General features: G+C 44.2%; 1 protein-coding gene across 2 annotated transcripts; it reads left to right on the top strand.

Annotated features, from left to right (window-relative positions):
- Positions 1-8,073: 8,073 nt before the first annotated feature.
- Positions 8,074-20,225, top strand: ACAA2 (acetyl-CoA acyltransferase 2). Of its 2 annotated transcripts, none has more exons than XM_010716901.4 (10): positions 8,074-8,225; positions 10,746-10,912; positions 11,781-11,909; positions 12,953-13,069; positions 13,650-13,797; positions 14,968-15,143; positions 15,820-15,949; positions 17,984-18,054; positions 18,588-18,742; positions 19,596-20,225. In XM_010716901.4, the coding sequence occupies exons 1-10, from the start codon at positions 8,210-8,212 to the stop codon at positions 19,678-19,680; spliced, it is 1,194 nt and encodes a 397-aa protein (XP_010715203.1). In that variant the 5' UTR covers positions 8,074-8,209; the 3' UTR covers positions 19,681-20,225. The 2 variants fall into 2 exon arrangements, with proteins under 2 accessions (XP_010715203.1, XP_085069650.1); XM_085213524.1 differs by lacking the exon at positions 19,596-20,225 and adding an exon at positions 19,408-19,453.
- The last annotated feature ends 334 nt before the right edge of the window (positions 20,226-20,559 follow it).

Genomic DNA, 20,559 nt, shown 5'->3' on the forward strand with positions numbered 1-20,559 from the left:
AGCGAGGGAACGGTGTACAAAGGGCAGAAGGCTGGCAGAGCTGTTGGGATGGGCAAAGGGGTTCTCCAGGGAAGCCCGTGCTGCGCTAAGAAAGAAGGACAGCAGGGTTGGCCTGGTTCTATCCTTGCTGGCCCACAGCGAGCACCTTGAGGCAGCAGAACGGGCAGTGCTCCACTGCGCGGATGTGTCACGTTTGGCAGCTCCTTTGCAGCTGCCATGTGTTTGCAACTTTGGATTGTGGGGCAAAGCAATGCTGCATGTGAAGGAACTGAGATGGACTAAAAGCTTCGATAGGTTACTTTCAAATCCCCTGATGAAATTCTTTATACTGTGCCCTCCTGTTTCTAGTTCTGATGTGCAGGAGGAAGCAGAAAGAGAAGCAGAGAAGGACGAGGTGAGATGAAAGGGTCTCAGCCACTGATGGAATGAATTGCTCGTCTGTTCTTGAGTTGGAGACAGCATAAAGCAACTTTAGGAAAACTCACACAGCCGAGGAGCGCATCTTTGCTATCCGTTTTCATGGAGTATTCTTAGCATTGGCAATAAGTTGCAAACTGGAGAATTAACCACGCGGTGACAAATGATTGCCAGAGCTGATAGATTCCAGGCGCCGTTCGCGAAACTGATGCGGCCGTGCAGAGACTGCGGTGCAAGAGCGCCCCCTGTTGCTCCAGTGAGACTTGTAAGAGCTCTGCGGGAATCGTTCACTGCAGAGGGGCTTCACAGCGATGAAAGGTGGAAAAAATGGCACGTAAGTGGGAGGCTGACAGAGCCGGGAGGGTGTGTGGCAAAGCAGTAGAACAGCACAACGAGAACCAAGAGGCATGTGCATCCATAGAGCAGAACCTCTTGTTATTCTGGCAAAAACGCGGCTGTAAGGTCGTGCATTACTCAGGCATAGTGAGGAGTCTGAGAAGAGGTGGAAAACTTTTGCCCCATCACGTAAGAACAAGAGAAATTCCACCATGAAGTAATGTGTCTGTCTGCAACCCACACCCTGCTCCCTGCAGCATGAGAATAGTCTTACTTAGGCAGACGTAAGTACCTCTCTCTGCCTTCCACTTAGCAGGACACCTTTGAAAGGCTTCTAACAGCAGATAAAGTCCTGCTTTGGCAAAATCTTTCCTCCTGTTTGCTGGAACCCTGGGCATCATCTACGCTGCATACTTCAGAGAGATTTTATTTCTGCACGTCATCCCTGCACTGTTGAATTCCTTCCGATGACCTGGGGCTATGACGAACACCTGGTTAAGTCTTTTATTCAGTTTGATCAAAGGAGCACTGACACTGCCAAGCATTTAGCTGAATGAGTGCTTCGCTATGAATAGCACAGATATTTGGACTCAAGTGTATGTTAGCAGCCATCAATTGAAATCTTCATAATGAAGGCCTGTGGGAACTAAAGGTGGATGAAAGAAGAGGAAAAGATGCTTTATAAGGCTAGGTTAGGATATAAAGACTTGCATCTTGTAAGCAGGTCAGCTGTTCCACACAGAGCCAGCAGCGTGCAGACACTGGAATTCTGCCTCGTCCCCCCATCACCAACAATAAGGTGGTTATGGTGAATGCAGGCTGAAATTCACGTCACATACAGCTGAATGTCGCATAGTCATCCAGGACTGCGTAGGCTGAGTGAGGGCAGGAGAAGAAAGCTAGCGATTAATGCAATACTGTGATGGGGAGGGTTTGCATACTACCCAGGTCTATAGATTATGTACCGGCACACGAAATATAGAGGGGTTATTAGAGGCAGCGAGTGAAAGCAACTGTTCTTCTGACAGCAACAGCAGTCAGTGGAAACTAGCAAGCAATAAGATGATGGTTCCTGCTTTGAAAATACTCAATGCATATTGCTTTCAAAGATATGCATCAGGGAAGCAGAGCAACACTAATGAAGAAAACACGCAGCAAAAAGCTATCTGATTGAGCTGCCACATGGACTTATCACTTTGAGATAAAATGGGGCTTTCTCCACCTGCTGTAATGTCTATCCGTGCTTTGAGTTTATGGAGACAAAGTTTTTATCACAGAACCTAACAGGGAACCATAGTCAAAGCTTAGGAAAAATGCTATAAAAGTAGAATCATCCAGTGATCTTAGTAGTCTGATTTATTGTAGGAGAATCTCCTGAGATCTAGCAACTTGAAGAGCAGCTGTTTGACCCATATTGTTGATTTCAGTCAAATTGTTTAAGGGAGAATGAACAGAAGGGTCTTAGGAAGTGTAGGGACAAGAAAGGAGAGTTTAGGGAGAGAGGGAGAAAGAGAGGGAAAACATAAGTGCACTGAGTGACCCAAGTTGTGAAGGGTGATTTGTTTGCACATATGAAGATCTGAGTGGGGATAATGCATACCTACAACCATGCCACTGGAGCAGACTGATCAGCTCTTCCCCATCCAGAGTTCATGGCTGTGAGAACAAAAACCACTGGGGAATGCAGCACTGTGCTTGGCAACATAAAACACAGGCGTTCTCACTGATGTATTGTGGTAACTGCTTACAGTTTTCACTAGAAGGGATGCAGATATACTCCACGTTTGTAATTATGGTCAGTAACAGAAGGCTCACTTTTCCCATCATAAGAAATATAGCTTCACCTGTAATCTGATTAATGACTGACAATTTGGTTTACCTATAGAGACCTCTAGTTCTTAACTGAACCCTCCAACCATGGCAATTCACCTGCAGAACATTTTATTTAAAGAGGTTCTGTATGCAGTTTTTGTGCATATGGCAAAGAAAAGATGAAAAAAATACATAGCATATAACTAGAAATATCTATTTGGCTGCAAGGCAGTACTGAACTTTCTGTGCTACTGAGTAAAGACAAAAAGAGTAAAGGTAGTTAAGACTTCTGTTTGCAGCACCCATTCTAGAGCATCTCTCAGTAGTGGCTTAAATGTTTTGGCTGATATTAAGGGCCCTGGGTGCTGTTCTGCAGAGGAAAAGCTGCGATCCCTGGCTGCACAGTAGTAGTGAGTTTGGAGTGAACAGCCAAAAAGACAATCCAGTAAATTTACTGTAGAAATGGGTATCTCGTTAGCCAGTGGTCTCCAGGGCATTCTGGATGAGTCTCTGGAGATCTCCATGGGAACCTGAGATATCTCTGATACGGTATTTCAGGGCAGAAGCAAGAAACCATGCTGAAGGACAAAGCCACTAATTGATGTCCTAAGTCTGTTTACATATGTACCTCAGAAAGGTATAAACAGCTACTCACTTTCAGCCAAAAACAAACCTCTGTACAAAATCACAGAATCACAGAATGGCTTAGGTGGGAGGGAAGCTTAAATATCACCTCGTTCCAACCCCCCCGCCATGGGTTTGTTGCTAACCATCAGCTCAGGCTGCCCAGGCCTCCATCCAACCTGTCCTTGGATGTCTCCAGAGAGAGGGCATCCACAGACTCGATGGGCAGCCTTTGCCAGCTCTTGACGCTCTCTGAGCAAAAAATGTCTTCCTAACACCTCAGCTAAATCTCCCCTCTTCTAGTTTAAAGCCATTCCCACTTGTCCTATCACAATCAGACTGTATAAGAAGTCAGTCCCCCTCCTGCTTGTAAGCTCCCTTCAGTACTGAATGCTGCAGTGAGATCTCCCCCGAGCCTTCTATTCTCCAGGTTAAAGAAGCCCAACTCCCTCAACCTTTCTTCACAGGAGATAGAAAAAGGCCCCTCTGCGGATCTGGACATGCAGGGGCCTCACATGTGTTGCTCTGCACACTCCAGACTCCTTAATGTGGATTATCTCTGGTGTGAAATGCTTGCTGCACTGATTAACCCTGCTGCTGGGGATGGCTGGTAGCACCATGTATATGGATGTAGTTCTACACACACATACCCACACGTATATATACAGACACATACAGGTAAAGGATCAGCTTGCTTCACTACCTGGAATTCAGTAGTAACTTCTAACGTACATATGCTACAGCACCTGAGACCACACTCAATAGCTCTGGGATGTGTACAGCTTCTCCTAGAGCTTGCTGCAGGGCCCTGAGAGACCTCTGTGTCACAACAGAGAGCCTTGGAGTCCATGTTAGGGTCCCCTGGCGTTCTGGGGACTGTTGTAGGGTGCCCTAAAGTACACTGGGACCCTTGGGAGACTTCTTGGGAAATCTAAGAAGGCTATTTGCTGCCCTGAAATGTGAGAGGGGATTGAAGTGGTGGGATCTGATTAACAGGGAGATGATTTCCCTGGCAAAGTTCCCTATGTGCACTTAAAGAGTTCACTGAGAGGTCTCTGCAGTGCTCTACAGCACACTGTGGAGCTGATGGGCACATGGGGTCGGGTGGCCTGTCATGTCCCATGGAAATGCACAGAAGAGTGTGGGGACAATAAAGGACCCTGGGGTTCGTAGGGGGAGAGAGAGGAGATGCAAGGAACTGATGTGGGTGTTGTCAGTAAGAAGACTTGCTTGGACAGAAGAGCAGGGAGACGTGATGGGAGCATGCAGTGCGGGCAATATGCTATCCAACGTCAGCGTTTCTGATGAGGTTATGTGGTGTGGTTGAGCTTGTAAGTTTAAAACTGATTCGTTCGTCTTTCTTAGAAGCACTTACCAAGAAGCGTTTTAAGAATACAGAGAGGAGTTAACTGGAAGGACCTTCTGGGCAGTAGGGGTGCTGCAGCCTACCTGCCGCTCATAGGGCCTCGGCTGCAGCATCAGCATGGGAAGAAAAGCACAAGGCCGAAGGCTCACTGGGTGCAGAACGGGACATCGCTGGCGGGCCCGGAGCTCTTCCGAAAGAGGTAACTCAAGGGTCCGCACGACGCGCACCGCGCCGCCACGTAGCTGCGACCCACCGCAACGGGAAGTAAACATAGCGACTTCCTGCAGGCCTGCGCTAGGCTCCGGGTTCCAGCAGGCTCTATGGCCGTCGGTCCTCCACGTGAATCGCGCACGCTGCTAAACCGTAGTGGAGGTCAGCACTGCACATGCGCAGCGGCTCTCTGCTGCTCCCTGCTGACTGCGATGCGGCACTGCACGTACAGGATCGGCGGCACCTGCGCGTTGCCGTGCGCATGCGTAGTAAACTAAGGAGGCCCTGTTCAAGAGAGCTCAGCGTGCTGCTAGCGTGCAGCTGTTCCTGCAGAAAGACGCTACTTCCGCGTTACCGAGCGCATGCGTTTCACTTTCTGGAGGACTGACCGGCGACGTACGCGGTCGCTACAATCAGACGCTACTTCCGGGAACACAGGTGCACGTGTACCAGCGCCTGGCGAATCTATTACCATAGAGATAGCCGGCTGGAAAGTCGGAGTGACAAGGAACAGCGCTCTTGTGTTCCACCACAACGCACATTCCGTGGTCTTAAACATAAGTACAAGACCCAAGCCAATCACATACCTGCTACCCTCCTCCTTGCCCCTTACCACCTTGGCATCTCGAGCCCTCTCCAAGGTCAGAGCGGGAAGTAGTATCGGGACCAATAGCTCTGGACGGCCTTTCCCCGTAGACTCTATGCTGTCTTTTCTCTCTTTCTCCATTTGCGCTCCAGACCGAGCCCTGAGACCAGACCGCTTTGCTCCCATCTGTCCCCCCTCCGCGCCCGGTGGAAGCTGATTGGCTGAGCGCAGCGGTAGATTTGCATGTGCCCGCCCCACCGCCGGCAGTGCTGAACTGCGCCACCTTCCGGATACAGTGCGGTACTGCAGCGAGGCTCTGAGACGATTCACGATCAGCTCCAAGCCTGGAATTGGTTACTAACTGCAGAGATTCTTAGTCACAGCATTTCAGTTTGCAAATTAAAATTTATAAACTCGTTTTTCGCTGAGCTTCCATGTCAAGTATACTGAAGAGCTGATCAGTATGTTTATTTCTGTATGACGAAACTTGTATACCATCCAGACCTTACAGAAAAATACATTGGATGGAGAAATGCATTACAGTTCAGCACAGCACTTACAGCACAGGAAACCCCGCAGGTGAGTTGCAGGACGAGGTGTTTTTTCACATCAATCCCTGTATTTTATTCAGACTCGTTAAGAGATGTGGATGCAAAATGACACAGATTGTGGCAAAATGAAAGAGGCGTCACTGCTGCAAGACATTCTGTAGATTGGATTAGAATGCTGAGATTGTGTTTGTTTTAGACAAGGCACACAGCAAAAAAAAAAAGCCACCCAAAGATTGCTTTGTTTTCCTTTAGCTGTAGTGAGAATTGCAAACAAAGCAATTTCTGTAATGATGGTTATGTGCAGTGCTGCACTCTGTTGCACAGGAGTCCTTCACATTGAGAACTCTGCTTGGAACATTTCCTCACACTTCCTTCACTGGCAATTGGAGAAGATGCAGAGCTCCCTTTCTCAGCAGAAGCAGAATGATAAACAGGAGTGAATGCTGGCAATGAGATACTGCTTATTGAATACTTTTCCATTTTTTACACATCTGTACACTATGCCTTTGGTTAACAGGAAAATGCTATAACAGTTAGAGTAATATTCCATTGTGGTTAGAGAAAGAACTGTGACAGGAACACTTTAGAAGAAACAGTGATTTTTGGTTAAAAATGGGAATGAAACACACATTTCAGTATTTATATATTAGAAACAATCTATTTCTAAATTACATCTAGAAGTGAACATTAGGTATTATGGTCTCAGCACTGAATGGAGCTAATGACATTCAACACAGCAAAGTGCAAGGTTTTACACTTGGTCTGGAGGAATCCAAGGCTGTGCAGACTGGAAGGAACAGTCCTTGAGAGCAGTCCTGCAGAGGAGGGCCTGGGGGTTCTGATGGATGAAAACCTTAACGTGAACTGGCAGTGTGCTCTTACAGCTCGGAAAGCAAATGGGATCCTGGGCTCCATCAGCAGAGGGGTGGCCAGCAGGGACAGGGAGGTGATTGTCCCTCTCTGCTCTGCTCTTGTGAGGCCCCATCTGCAGTACTGTGTCCAGGTCTGGAGCCCCTAGTGCAAGAAAGACAGAGAGCTGTTGGAGAGGGTCCAGAGGAGAGCCACAGAGATGATCAGGGGACTGCAGCACCTCCCCTACGAAGACAGGCTGAGGGAGCTGGGCTTGTTCAGCCTGGAGAAAAGAAGGCTGCGGGGTGACCACATTGCAGCCTTTCAGTACCTAAAGGGAGCCTACAAACAGGAGGGGAGTCAGCTCTTTGAAAGGGGAGATAACTGCAGGACAAGGGGAAATGGTTTGAAGTTGAGGGAGGGAAGATTGAGGTTGGATGTCAGGGGGAAGTTCTTTACAGAGAGAGTGGTGAGGTGCTGGAATAGCTGCCCAGAGAGGCTGTGGATGCCCCATCCATCCCTGGAGGTGTTCGAGGCCAGGTTGGATGGGGCCCTGGGCAGCCTAGGCTGGTATTGAATGTGGAGGTTGGTGGCCCTGCATGTGGCAGGGGGTTGGAGATTCGTGATCCTTGAGGTCCCTTCCAACCCTGGCCATTCTGTGACTCCGTGGGCTGACATGATCAGAGGTAAGCTGGTGGCAAAATGGGAAAATATGAAGTATCTTTTTCTTTATTCCTATCCCCACTTTTCCTTAAGGTTATTATGTGTCACTGCACCCCGATTCATGAAATCAATGGAATTACAAGCAAAACAGTAGATTTTTCTTTTAATAAAAAATGCTCATTTTCCTAGGATAAACCTCAAATAAATGTTTTAATTCTGAAATTCTTTAGCTGAAGCCATGCGGCAATACACATAATCAAGTGTTTCTACCCATCCAACTTTTTGTGGCAGCCAGAACTGCTCTGCCAGCACTTTTTACTCACACAGATACCACCTCTCCTCGAACAACAGAGCTTCGAGTGGCATTCCGGGGGGAGGATTCCCCACCCAAAAAAGGGGCGAAGCACAGGGAAGCCGTCTGGAGATCCCTGCAGCTTTCTGTGGCGGCTGTGGGGATAGAGGCGGCTGACAGAAGCCCGAAACCACTCCACCGCCCGCCTGTGCTCCCAAACGCCCCGCAGGCCGCTCCGCCTGTGGCCTACTCCACGGCCGTTGCTAGGCAACGCGCTGCAAGCCGCCGTTACCTCACAGCCGATTCGCCCCTGGGCTCGGGCGGCCGGCGAGAAAGGAAAGAAATTAAATCAGATTTAAATAAAATCGAAAACGAATAAGTAAAATCAGATTTAAAGCGGCGGCCGTGCGTCAATCAATCAGTGCCTCCCTCGCTCGCAGCGTGACGAATGTGCGGAGGGGCGGGGCGGGTGGCGACGGCGGCAGAGCAGAACGGCGCAGACCATGGCGCTGCTGAGAGGTGAGGATTCCGCTGGTGCCGTTCGGCACCCTTCGGCTCTTCTCGGCGCCTTTCGACACTTTCCGGCCCTTCTCGGCCTCTTTCGGCCTCTCTCGGCTCTTGTCGGGCGGCTCCCCGCCGTCTGTGGGACCCTCGGCGCGGCCCGAGGGTCCCGGTGTGGGCAACCTGGGGCGCGGGCCTGGGAGCGTCTGTGTGGTAGTTTCTGCCCGTGGACGCAGTGACAGCTGAGCGGCTTCGGGAAGCTCAGTCAGCTCCTGAGGCGGTTTGCGTGGGCGTTTCGGCGGAGCTGCGCGGAGCTGTGGGCGTCGGTGGTCGCCTCTCTGTGCGCTCAGCTGCCGGCACCGCACTGGTCTTCCCTCTTCGCTCCTCACAGGGCTGCTTTTAGCTGCTTACAGGCCCGGAACGATCCCTCTACCCCGGGAGTAACAGTTGCATAGAGATCTGCAACGTCTGCCTTTGCTTTTGGAATCCACCCACTTGCAAGCATGCCTGCAGGGCTGCTGGAACGAGACGAACTTTGAGGTCCCTCCCAACCCAAACCCATTCTGTGATCCAGGTCAGGCAGCGAGTGCTTAAACCAGCATCCAGATATTTTCCCCGTTGAGTTTTTGATTCCTCCTGCAGCATCTGTAGGAGCTGTCTCCCATCATCCAAAATTGGAGTAATTCCACTCCGAGCCCTATTGTGATTGGTTCAGTTTGGCATAACTTGGAATTAATTCTATGGAGCTGCCCCATAGCAGCTGGGAGATGCAGGCAGTGGGGCTGAAAGAGAAGTTTGTAAAACAAAGGCTGAAGTGCAAAGTCCCCAACCCCAGTCTGTTTGTAAAGTCATGCAGTGTGATTCAGCAGATAGTGCAGATATCCTGCTGGTCAAAAGGAGAGAAAATTCTGCTGACTTGGTCAGGACCCTCTGCTGGCAGCAGCTGTGCGGGCCCAATTGTGGAGGAAATGGGCAGGAGTCAGTGGAGTGGTGGACCAGAGGCACAGTCAAGGCTGTGCTGCTGGGAGAGCAGGCTCAGGAACATCAACAAGCCTTTAGAACAGGGTTTGAATTATGGTTAAATGAGTGAAAACCAACAGTGGATATAGCAGGCAGCCTCATTTTGCTCCAGTGTGTGCATGTAGGTTGTAGTGTTTGTTCTAAGCCTGCAGCGCTGCCTTTGTTCCTTTTTGACCTCTAAACATAGAGGGACTTCTTCAGAGATACATGTTTTAGTGGCTACTCTTAAAAGCCTGAGGAGTGGGCTTTTTGGATGCATTATCTTTTAGGTCACTTCCAAGCCAAGTCATTCTGTGGTTCTGTAATCATACTTACTTCTTGCAGGAAATAAATGCTGTGTCTTACAGTTTTTGAATAGACAGCATATCAACGCTTTAAGAGAGCAGTAGTGCTCTTAGAAAAGACTTATTTTTAGGGCCTCCTCAGTACTGTAGAAATAGGATGGGTAGCATCTAGGTGTGAGGGATCATTTTATTTTCCTATTTTTATGGTTTAAAAATCCACGTCGTTTTTCACATTCTTCCTCATCCTTGAAACTTCAAGGATAAGGACCTTGCTTAGTCTGCGCTAGGGGATTTCCCAAATCATCTTCTGAGCATAACTATTGCAGTGCTAGGACTTGTCAGTGCAGCAAGACTGCCCTTCAGCAGTTTGGAAAGTCCTTTCCTGAAGAGCATGCGATCTGGGATCTGAATGTATGAGAGAGGGAGGAGCACCCTGACTCTGACAAAAGAGTGAAAAAGGCAATGGATGAGAAACCTTGGAAGCAATCAGAGCACTGTTCACCAGCAGCTTAATAAGCAGACATTTCCATTTGCAATTCTTCTTCTATCTGCGTGTATCTCTCCTGCATTACTTAAAATACCAGCAGGCATTCCGGGGCAGCTGCAGGTGGGCGTGTGAGCTCTGTTGTTCAACTAGGGGAAAGTTCAGAGCCTGCTCCCACTTGTGCTGGCACACGGCACGGAGCTGTTGTGAGCAGAAGGTGTCCTGGCTGAGGCAGAGCTTTGCTTGAGCTGAAATCCCCTTGGGGTCCCTCTGGTCAAGCATTGACAACAGCACAACAACAGATTATTTCATAGGTGTGTCCACTGCAGGATCTTAGAGATGTTCCTTTCCTGCCTGTAGAACACTTATTAATGTTTGATGCAGTGTGTCTTCTCCATAGCCAAACTATCTCCTTTTTCCAAACCTTTTCTTGGAAAAGTGATACTCCTGGAGTCTTCCCAGGTTTTCCTTCTGACCATTAATTGTGGCATATTTCCCCCACCTGAAGTATTGCTGCATCCTGCATCACTTGTCTTGAACTGCTTGGGTTCTTGCAAATTTAGGATGTTACTCAGTTGAGGATAATTTCCTCATTTTCTCCCCAGTACACTGTTTATCTGTACAATTTTTTTAACATATTCATTCTTTTTGGTATCTCATATATATCTCTGTTATCTCATAGAAAGGAACATAAGGCAGACCAGCTGTTCCCTGTTCTGTCCAGCTGCATAATTCTTGCTTCTCTTGCAGGTGTATTCATCGTCGCAGCAAAGCGGACTCCTTTTGGCACCTATGGAGGACTGCTGAAGGGCTTGTCAGCCACTGACCTGACAGAGCATGCTGCTCGGGCTGCGCTGGCTGCTGGCAAGGTCCCTCCTGAGATCATTGACAGTGTGATCGTTGGCAATGTCATGCAGGTTGGTAGCATGGAAATCTTGCTGGTGGGTGAATATTTCAGTCATCTCCTTCACTGTGATGCCATAGATAGTTACCTCTGCTTTGCAGCCAAGAATAAACCATAGGGGTGCAGATGGAATGGGCGAGTAGCATTCACAGTGTAGTGTTTCCTGTTCATGTCTAAGGGACATACCCTGCATGATTTGGGACATTACTGGGAGCAAGGCTTAGCTTTCTGTTTTTAGGACCACAGATAAAGTTTTAAGTAGGAGAGGCTGATCTCTGCAACCATACAGATTAATGTAGTGGCTAGTTGCTAATCCCCAGCATGTTTTTCCTGTTTTCATGCCTTGAGCTGGAATGAAATCTCGTTGTTAGAACAGGCCAGTGTGCAATTAGAACATCACACTTAAAACGTTTCATAGTTCAGTGACTACAAAGCAGCAGTTGTATCTGCATTTTTCACACTTTTGGGTTTTTTTTCCTCTGTCAATCTAAGCAATTCTAATTTACCTTGAACTAACTGCTGCTTCCTGGTCAGAATCTGGTCTTATGTTAGTCTTTTGTGTGTATGCTGGAAAATAAGCAAGAAGAGAAAACACAAGACCTTTGAAGCTGGTGACTTCAGAGCTTTATGACTGTGGGACCATTTTTGCCATGAAGTCTTTTATGTCACAGTCCCTGCATGTACAGACATTAGTCCTTTTTGATAATATGAGTTTATCTTTTTGAAGTGAATCAGAACTTTTCTTACAACTAGCAGGATTTCTGTTGAATATCCACCTGTCTTCTGCCAGTAATTTTATCACAACATTTTGACTTCTGATCAAAACTTTTACTTTCAAGAAGAATGAGTATAATACAACCTACTATTTGTTCTGCCTGCAGAGCTCTCCAGATGCTATTTACATTGCAAGACACGTTGGTTTACGTGTGGGAGTCCCTGTCCCAGTTCCGGCCCTCACTGTCAACAGGCTCTGTGGCTCTGGTTTCCAGTCCATTGCTAATGGATGCCAGGTACTAAGATCTTTTCTGCCTGTATTTCTAGATTAGTTGTAACTCTTATGGCATCTTTAATGAGAGATGTGTAGAAGCATGTACTGTGTGTTTGAGATGAGTCTTACTACGGGTTTCTAGCTACCACTGGTAGAGGCTTCACACTGCACGTGCATGGTTGTGTGCAAGAGTTCAGCCTCCGCAGTGCCATTTTTAATGGCTGGTTTTAAAAATGGTCATTGTAGCTATTTTGAGTTCAATGTGAGGAATGCAACAAGTGTTAACCAGTGAGATAGAGTTCAGCTGTACAGTGGTTGTATTCTGTGATCCTGTTGGCGTGAATTAAAATTACTGGGCGTCAGAACCACAGATGAGGGCTTTTATCTTTTGCCCATTGTTTATATTCCCACCTAGTTGGCTATGTAAGCAGCAATCTGTGCTTTTCAAGTGTTTCTTCCTTCAAAGACCCAAACTCTTTCATGGGTATGATAATTTATAGCAGCTAGGTGAATCATTTAAAGAATTTCTTAGTGGTCAGATTGTCTGTTTGCAGTTTAGGACTTCCAGGCTCTGCAGACTGTAGCAGTGATGAATTAGTGTGTGGTTAGGGTTTCTTTTGGCAGTTTACTTGGCTAATGTTCTCTAAAACTTTTTCTTTTGAAGTTTCTTTGGTTTTGTGGTAGGGATATTTAAAACCAAGCCAAAACAAAACCACATGTTCAAACAGCTGTTAACGTAACCATACAACCATAGAGATGCCATCAGGTTCTCAGTCCTGTCACGTAGGTGAACCCAAATTCTCTTCCTCTTCACTGGTACGTCCATTCCTTGTTGACGGGTGAAGGGAGGAATGTGTGAGACAGAGACAGACCCCAATCCTTATGGAATGGTAAACCTTTTTGTAAATATATGCAAGCATGAGTTCATTCTGTGTGGCTTCATATATAGCAATGTATTTCCGTAAAACAGTTGTCATTACCTTACTACCTTACAACCTTACAAAAGCAGCAAGTTACATCCTAGGTCTTTGGATTTATTGTCTATTTTTTTGTTGTTGTTAACAGGAAATTTGCCTTAATGACTCAGAAGTGGTTCTGTGTGGTGGAGCTGAAAGCATGAGCCAGGCACCTTACGCAGTTCGAAACATCCGATTTGGAACCAGATTAGGAGCAGAACTCAAGGTCTGATACTTGTTATAAATTTGTTTTGTAAATAAAGTTGTTTACAGAGGAACATATGCTGCCAGACATATAAACACTACACTCTTGGAAGTGAAATCATTGCATATTAAGTCCAGATTTAGATGTCCAAAGGGTATACCCAGTATTCAAACATCACCAAAATTGTAGGTTCACAGTTTTATTAAGAATGCCAATTTTCTCCCATTTCTAAAACAATGCTTGAATTCCTCTTCCAAGATAAGTGTGTTAGTAAACTCTTAGAGCCAAAATTCATTTGGTGCATTCCATCAAAGTACTGTCTATAATGTAAAGGCTCCTCTCAAACTTCTCAGGGCCATGTGTGAATGGAAAGAACTACTGTAGGGCCTGGTGTAAACTAGAACAGCAAACGAGAAACTTGCATACTGCTTTGTGGTGTATTTGTTCTAATTTATGTACCTACAGTATCTGTAGGTGACTTGGGTTAATTTTACAAGGTGACTTTAGTTCTCAAGAGGCTGGTGGAATAATTAGGAATTAACAATAATAAATTTTAATATTGCTCAACTTTAACATGTTCTTTAAATAACGTTCCTTGCAGTTGGAAGACACATTGTGGGAAGGTCTAACTGACACGTATGTTAAAATCCCGATGGCAATTACAGCTGAAAATCTGGCTGCAAAACACAACATCACGCGAGAGGACTGCGACCGATACGCATTGAAAACACAACAGAGATGCAAAGCTGGTGAGTAAATGTAGGAATTGAAGTATTTTATTTGAGGCCAGTTTCAAATCTTGTTTTTAGCAGCAATTCAAATTATTTTTAAGTTTTATGTAGCTCGTGCATGTTAACATCATTTGTCTTTTGATTTGAAGAGACTCTAATTCATGCTTTACTTTGCTCTGGATAGAAAGAGCCTGCTCTAGCAGGGTTGATTTGGAATATACTGAACAGTTAGAGCAAACAGAATCTCAAGATGTATCTGAACGGGGAACATTTGTTCAGGACCTGCATTTAAACTGTTTGCTGGACACGTTATATATGGCCAAAGCCATAATTCAGGGATGTTCCATTACTGCAGCTGATTGTTAGTGTAAATAGGATTGTAGGGTAAAGGAAAGTAGGATGTGTAGTGGTCCTTGTGGATTTCAACATACGTTGCAACCCACAAGAAGAAAAGATCTAAGCATACTATTAGATTCTAATAATGTTGATTTTAACAGCTGCTACTCTTGAAAACAGACTTGATATTTTTTTTAATGTGAGTAGGAGTGCTGTTTTTATTCTTCTTTGCTGATCTAAATGAATTCCTGGAGCCTTCACTATAAACTGTGCCACTGAAGAGACTTTTGCTTATTTCTTGTTTTATGTATGATGTATAAGACTCCAGGTTGCTGGTTTTATTTCTGTTTGTGCATTCACATTAAGGAGACAGTCCTATGGCTACTCTGGAAAGAAAAGAATGTTGTAAAACTTGTTAAAAATGCCAGGGGCCAAACAACATCAAATGTGGCAGTTTCTGAGAGTTGGAGCTTCTTGCTCTCTGATAAGCTCTAGTGTTGCAGAATAAAGTAACAGTACATGAATGTATACGAAAAATAAATCTAGTGGTTTTTAAGGAGGGGGAAAAAGTGTAGTTATTTAAACTTGAAACAACACATCAATATTGGAGACTTTCTTTGGAGAAGTTTTGGAGTGTGTTTGTACAGTCTTTGTTGTGTTCTGAAAACTAAACAGTAAGCCCCCATATGGCTTATTTAAACAAAATAAAGTATAAACAGCACTGTCTCTGAAGTTGTAGCTTGGACAGATCAAAAGCTGTGGGCACATGGAAATGGGATTATTGGTCATGCCGGGCAGTCATCTCCTGCTATTTTTGTAAGAGACCTTTTATTTTCTTCTTTGTGGTTTCAGCTCAAGATGCTGGTCATTTTAATGCTGAGATGGCACCAATTGAAGTGAAAACAAAAAAAGGGAAAGAAAGTATGCAAAAGGACGAGCACCCAAAACCCCAGACCACTATAGAACAGCTGGCAAAACTCCCACCCGTCTTTAAAAAGGATGGGACAGTCACTGCTGGGAATGCTTCAGTGAGTACGTCATGGCCTTGGATTATGATGGTGTCACTTTCAATGCTCTCCTAATCTGCTGTCCTTGTATTATCATGCATTTTCTCATTGGGTGTGCTGCTGATTGTCTTTGTGGCACAATTAGTATTCTTTATAGTCCAAACCACGTTTTGCTTTTGCTCAGAGCAGACTGAGAGCTTAGCAGTATGTCAGTAGAGACAGTTCCTCTTCCAGACATTATCTTAATTCATTGATTAATGTTCTTTGGGCCAGAATGATTGTTGTAATCATATAGTTCAAATTCCAGTTTAAAATAGATCATAACCACAGTATGTGTCTGTAATGTATCTTTTATAATTATACATCCATTATCTAATATTAATAGGGTCCCTGCAAATATACAGAATTATGTTTCCAATATAAGGGAGACTTAAGTAGAAAAAAATTTACTTTTCTGACATTAAAACAAACATTAAAATCAATCACCTAATCATCTATTTGACCTTCATAGTCCACAGAGTAGTGAAAGATCACGGTATGTTTTGAATAAACACCCATACAGCAGTTTATTACATTTTAACAGCAGTGTCATGGACTCAGGCTTTTTGTTGAGAGATATTTTTAGTTTAAAATGTGATTATTTTTTTTTTCTTGTTTATACTTTCTTCACTGAAGTACTTTTCTCTGTTGTTACAAGGGGGTGTGTGATGGAGCTGGTGCAGTCATCATTGCCAGTGAATCAGCTCTTAAAAAGCACAGCCTCACTCCTCTGGCAAGAGTAGTTGCCTACCACTCATCTGGCTGTGACCCTTCCATAATGGGCATTGGTAAGTTGCAAGAAAATGCATTTTCTTTTACAGCACTAAGCAGAGTTAAACTCTTCTTCTGTTGGGCATTTTAGGGAGTATGTGCCATGCCTGACCTAGCACCAAACTACAGTCCACTTTTTCCCCACTGCACCACTTTTTCCCCACTTTTTACTCTGACTGTTAGTAAGTCAAGAAAATAGGTATGCTCTCATTTAAAACAAACAAATAAACAAAAAACTGACAGATTTTATCCTGAAGATTCCCATTAATGTTTAATTACGAGTTGTTTTGCTGAAGGAGTACTGGCTTTGTCTACCCCTTTCACTATTTACTCCATTGCTTAAGTTAAGACTAGGTTCCAACATTAGATATTATTCTGGTAAGCCCACTAATCATTTTTTCCTAGTCTCACATTTTATGTTTTCTAATCAAGTAAGCTGTTAATGCAAACAACCTTCAAAGCTGATTCAGACATGCCAGGGTTTTCCCTTCTGTTGGGTTTGCAGACAGCATTGTACCCCACCATTACTTTTCCTTTCTGCTGTTTTCTCCAGAGAACTCATTGTTGCCTGGTTTCATGTGTCAGTACAAATGCAAATGAAGCATTGTCAGATTTGCTTTCTTGCTCAGGCTATCTGACTAAGCCAACCTTCAAAGCAAATGCAGAGGGAGGGTTTCTTTTGCTAGGCTTCATGGAGTCATTGTGCTTTGTAAACCAGACCATTGTTTGCAGGTCAGGCAACTGTTTTAGCCTGTTTAAAAACTTCATAAATCATAGGGAGGAATGTTTCAGTCCTTAACTCCACAGCAACTGAAAAAAAACAGATGAGATTCATAGACATGACAGCAACAGATCTGAGAACAGAGGAGCTCAGATGGAGCAACTGCCCTTTCACATACTGATAGTGTTGGGCAGACAATGTCTAAGTGATAGAATTCATTATTTAGAAAAAGAGGCTGGGGAGGGAAGTCCCCTTGGCTGTCATTGATGGTCTTTGTATTGTCCACAGGAGACCTTCCCATTACTTTCGTACATAACGAGCATACTAAAATCAGTCTATAAAGAGAAACATTTAGGGTCTGGTATTAAGCCTAAGCCTTTCTAATGATCCACTGAGCTTTGACCTGAGCCCTTTCTTCTTTTAATGTTTCTATCTCTTGGCTCATTTACTCATTTTATTGTTTTTTATTCTTTGAGCTGTGTGGTGTCAGCATCATTTCTTGGTAGTGAGACGCTCAAGTCATGTTTTATGATCGTTTCTGTTCATCTAGCCATCAGCTCCCATCTGATTTTGTAATCTTTGACCTACAGGCACATATCTAAACAGCCCTTTCAAATTCTCTTTGAATATCTCTTTCCTTGGGTAGCTGTGCTTTGAGATTAGTCTCCCCTACTGACTTATATCGGGTTGTAGCTTTCTTCTAGAGGCAGTTTTATTGCCAAATTCTGTAATATTATCCAAAAAAATCCTATTTGTTTTTGTTGTTCAGTTGGCTGTTTCAGTCTGGGCCTGAGGCACTGTTTTTGCTATGTGGTGTATTTTATTTTATTTTAATTAAAAAAAAATATATATTCTTTAAGTAGAAGTTTTATAGTTTTACGATCAACACGAAAACATCAATACCCATAACTAAACACCAGACCTCTAAACGTGTGTCTTTTTATATGTATCTGGAGGCTGCAAGTGGTGAGCAAAGAATAAGCTGAAGCCAGGAGTACTGGAGAGGAGTTGCCTCAAAGTGGTCTTGAGGTCTTTTGTCTAGTCTTCTTGACTTGAAGCTTATGTGTGTCTAACAGTGTAGCAGTTCAGCAGTAATGGCACTTCTTGCTTTCCTCAGCAGTTTGTGGATGAGGCTGCCACGTAGTTTTTAGATTTTTCAGTTCTTTTACCACAATAGTAGAGCAGGTGAGTGACATATCCAGAGTCCACTGCCTTTGCAGGGACTTATGAGAGGCAGTCTGATGAGACTTTATGAAGCTATCGTATGTGTAGCATGTTTATAGGGCTTTATTTATTTTTCATTTAACTATGTGTAACATTTTCCAAACAGGTCCTGTTCCTGCAATTACTGAGGTTCTGAAGAAAGCAGGACTGACTTTGAAGGACATGGATTTGGTAGAGGTAAGAGTCTTCAATATGGACAATGGGGTTGCTGGTCTTTTTAGGAGGAACGCTACACTCAGTGTGTTTCCATTTACCAGAGGGTAGGTGTTCATGCATGCCTGCAGCCCACCTGTCCTTGCTTGTCTATCTGACCTTTGTCTAGTTTGTTTCAGCCACGCAGTTACATGGTCATAACTAAAGTTGCAGACATGTGAAGACTGAAAGTGACTTGATAGCATTCTGCAGGAAAAAAGCTACAACACGAGGCTGTTCTGTTGGCTGTAGGTCATAAACACGGGCATTAGAACTCTTTTTTTTAATAAAGTGTAGTACATATTTGCTTTGTATCAAGTATGCCAGAAGGATGTGAATTTGTTTCATTGACATGATGATTTATATGTTATCTGAATACATGTCAAAAGACAATGTTAAGTACTTTTTCAATCAACATGCCTTGGAGAAGCGCATCTCATTTAATCTTGTGTGCACACTGCTGAAAGCTTTTGTGGGAAGTCTGTGTAAGCAGTTGTATCATTTCTCCCATGTTTCAGGTGAATGAGGCATTTGCACCTCAGTATCTGGCTGTTGAAAAAGTGTTGGGCCTGGACCCTGAAAAAACCAACGTCAATGGAGGTGCCATTGCTGTGGGTCACCCTTTGGGCGCTTCAGGATCGCGAATCACAGCTCACCTGGTTCATGAATTAAGGTACGTTCATGACTTACAGCTGCTGGTAGTGAATGCAGCACGGCTGTATTTAGACCTGCAAAGGAGTTTTAACACAGATACTGTGCGGCTAAAAATCTTCCAGTCCACTGAGCTTGTTATCACCTTTCTCCTTTAGACCGTTTCCAGAAATTTTGATTGTTTTAGTATGCTTAGCATAATTTTAGCCTGAATTTTCCAATTTTTTTCTTTCTCTTTCCCCCTTCTATTATCTTCAGAGCGGAGATCCCTGAATGGGATCTCTGGGCAGCCTGGTCTGCTGATGGCAACCCTGCATGTGGCAGGGGGGTTGAAACTAGATGATCATTATGGTCCTTTTCAACCCAGGCCATTCTATGATTCTGTGATTCATCCTATGAGTATTTTGCTGGTTCTTACAACAATCACAATACAAGAACTCAGCCATAAAGTCTCAATTTGCAACTTGCAAAAAAAAAATGTTTGCTTGTGGCTATAGAAAAAGGAGCTTTTAAAAACTCCCATGGCAGTAAAATTTTACTTGAATTATGCCCTTTTTAGTATATGAGTTAAAGCAATAAGTATCCTGTATGGTATTCCTTGCCATTTAGTACATCTAAGAACAATATGATGTACCATCTTTTAAAAGGTCCAAGACCCAGACCTAGAACTCTTTGTTTTTTCTACAGAAATACTTCAACAGCAGTGGAGGCTTTGTGAGATTTTTCTAAAAAAAGAAGAAGGTACACATTCCAAAACCTCATCATTAGTAGTACCTTTGAAATGTTAATATCTAGTTTCTGTTTATAAAATCAGGACCACTGTTGCTATGGCTTTATGAATACAAGTCATTTTTGCTGTTACTTTTTCGGTACAGGCGTCGTGGTGGGAAATACGCAGTCGGGTCAGCTTGCATTGGAGGTGGACAAGGTATTGCTCTTCTCATCGAGAACACAGCTTGAGACGTTCTGGAGCTGGCAGTGTTGCCTGAATTACCAGTTCTCTGAAAAACTTAGGCTTTTCTGATGGTAAATCATCACTGTAATCCCTTCACATACAACCATTCCTGCAAGGTAAAGGAGTGGCTGAGAGGCCTGAATTCTAAACAAGAAGATTCAGTAACGTCTAATACCAATATAATTTCACACTGGTGAAGTATTTTCTAAAAGCGTCTTTTCAATCAAGTTTAATGTACTGCTGTAGGCAAAATTCTTATCATTTTCTGAGGAAATTGCCTGTCAAACTTTCACCAAATCTGCCTTAAATAGCAATGCAGCTTTTTAAGCAAGTACTGCTTCAGCTTTTCTAATTTCAGCTGCTGTCTGGCACACGTGCCTCTTTTATCATCAGGAAGTGTAAAAATGTAATTGGAGACCATCTGAAGTATGTGTTAATTGTAGATTGATGGCTCCAAATTGTACTCTGCTATTTTGCAAGGCAAAAGAAAACGAGAAGTTGAAATTTTTTTTGTGCCTCTCAAGAGAACAATAAATTGAATGGATAAAAAGAGTGTCGTATTTGTTTCTTCTAGAAGTAAACCACTGTTATTCTTGGTACATCAGTGTTTACTATTGGAAATGCTACTTTCCCTGGCTGCAGTCACTGGCAGTTACTGAGCACTTTCTAGAAAACTCTAGCAAATCTGCCAGCCTGCCAAGAAGGTGATGCTGCATCTAGCAGTGGTGTTAGATGTCGCTGTGTACCTACTGCAGACCATTTCGTAACTTCCTCTGATAATATCACATAGCTCATCTCTTGAGCAACCTCATGTGGGGCTGTTTTCAACTCATCTGAGAATTCCACATATGAGCAAGTTCCCTCAGCTCTCACAGGCAGCAGAG

Source organism: Meleagris gallopavo, chromosome Z (genome assembly GCF_905368555.1).
Source record: "Meleagris gallopavo chromosome Z, MGAL_WU_HG_1.1, whole genome shotgun sequence".
NCBI lineage: Eukaryota > Metazoa > Chordata > Aves > Galliformes > Phasianidae > Meleagris > Meleagris gallopavo.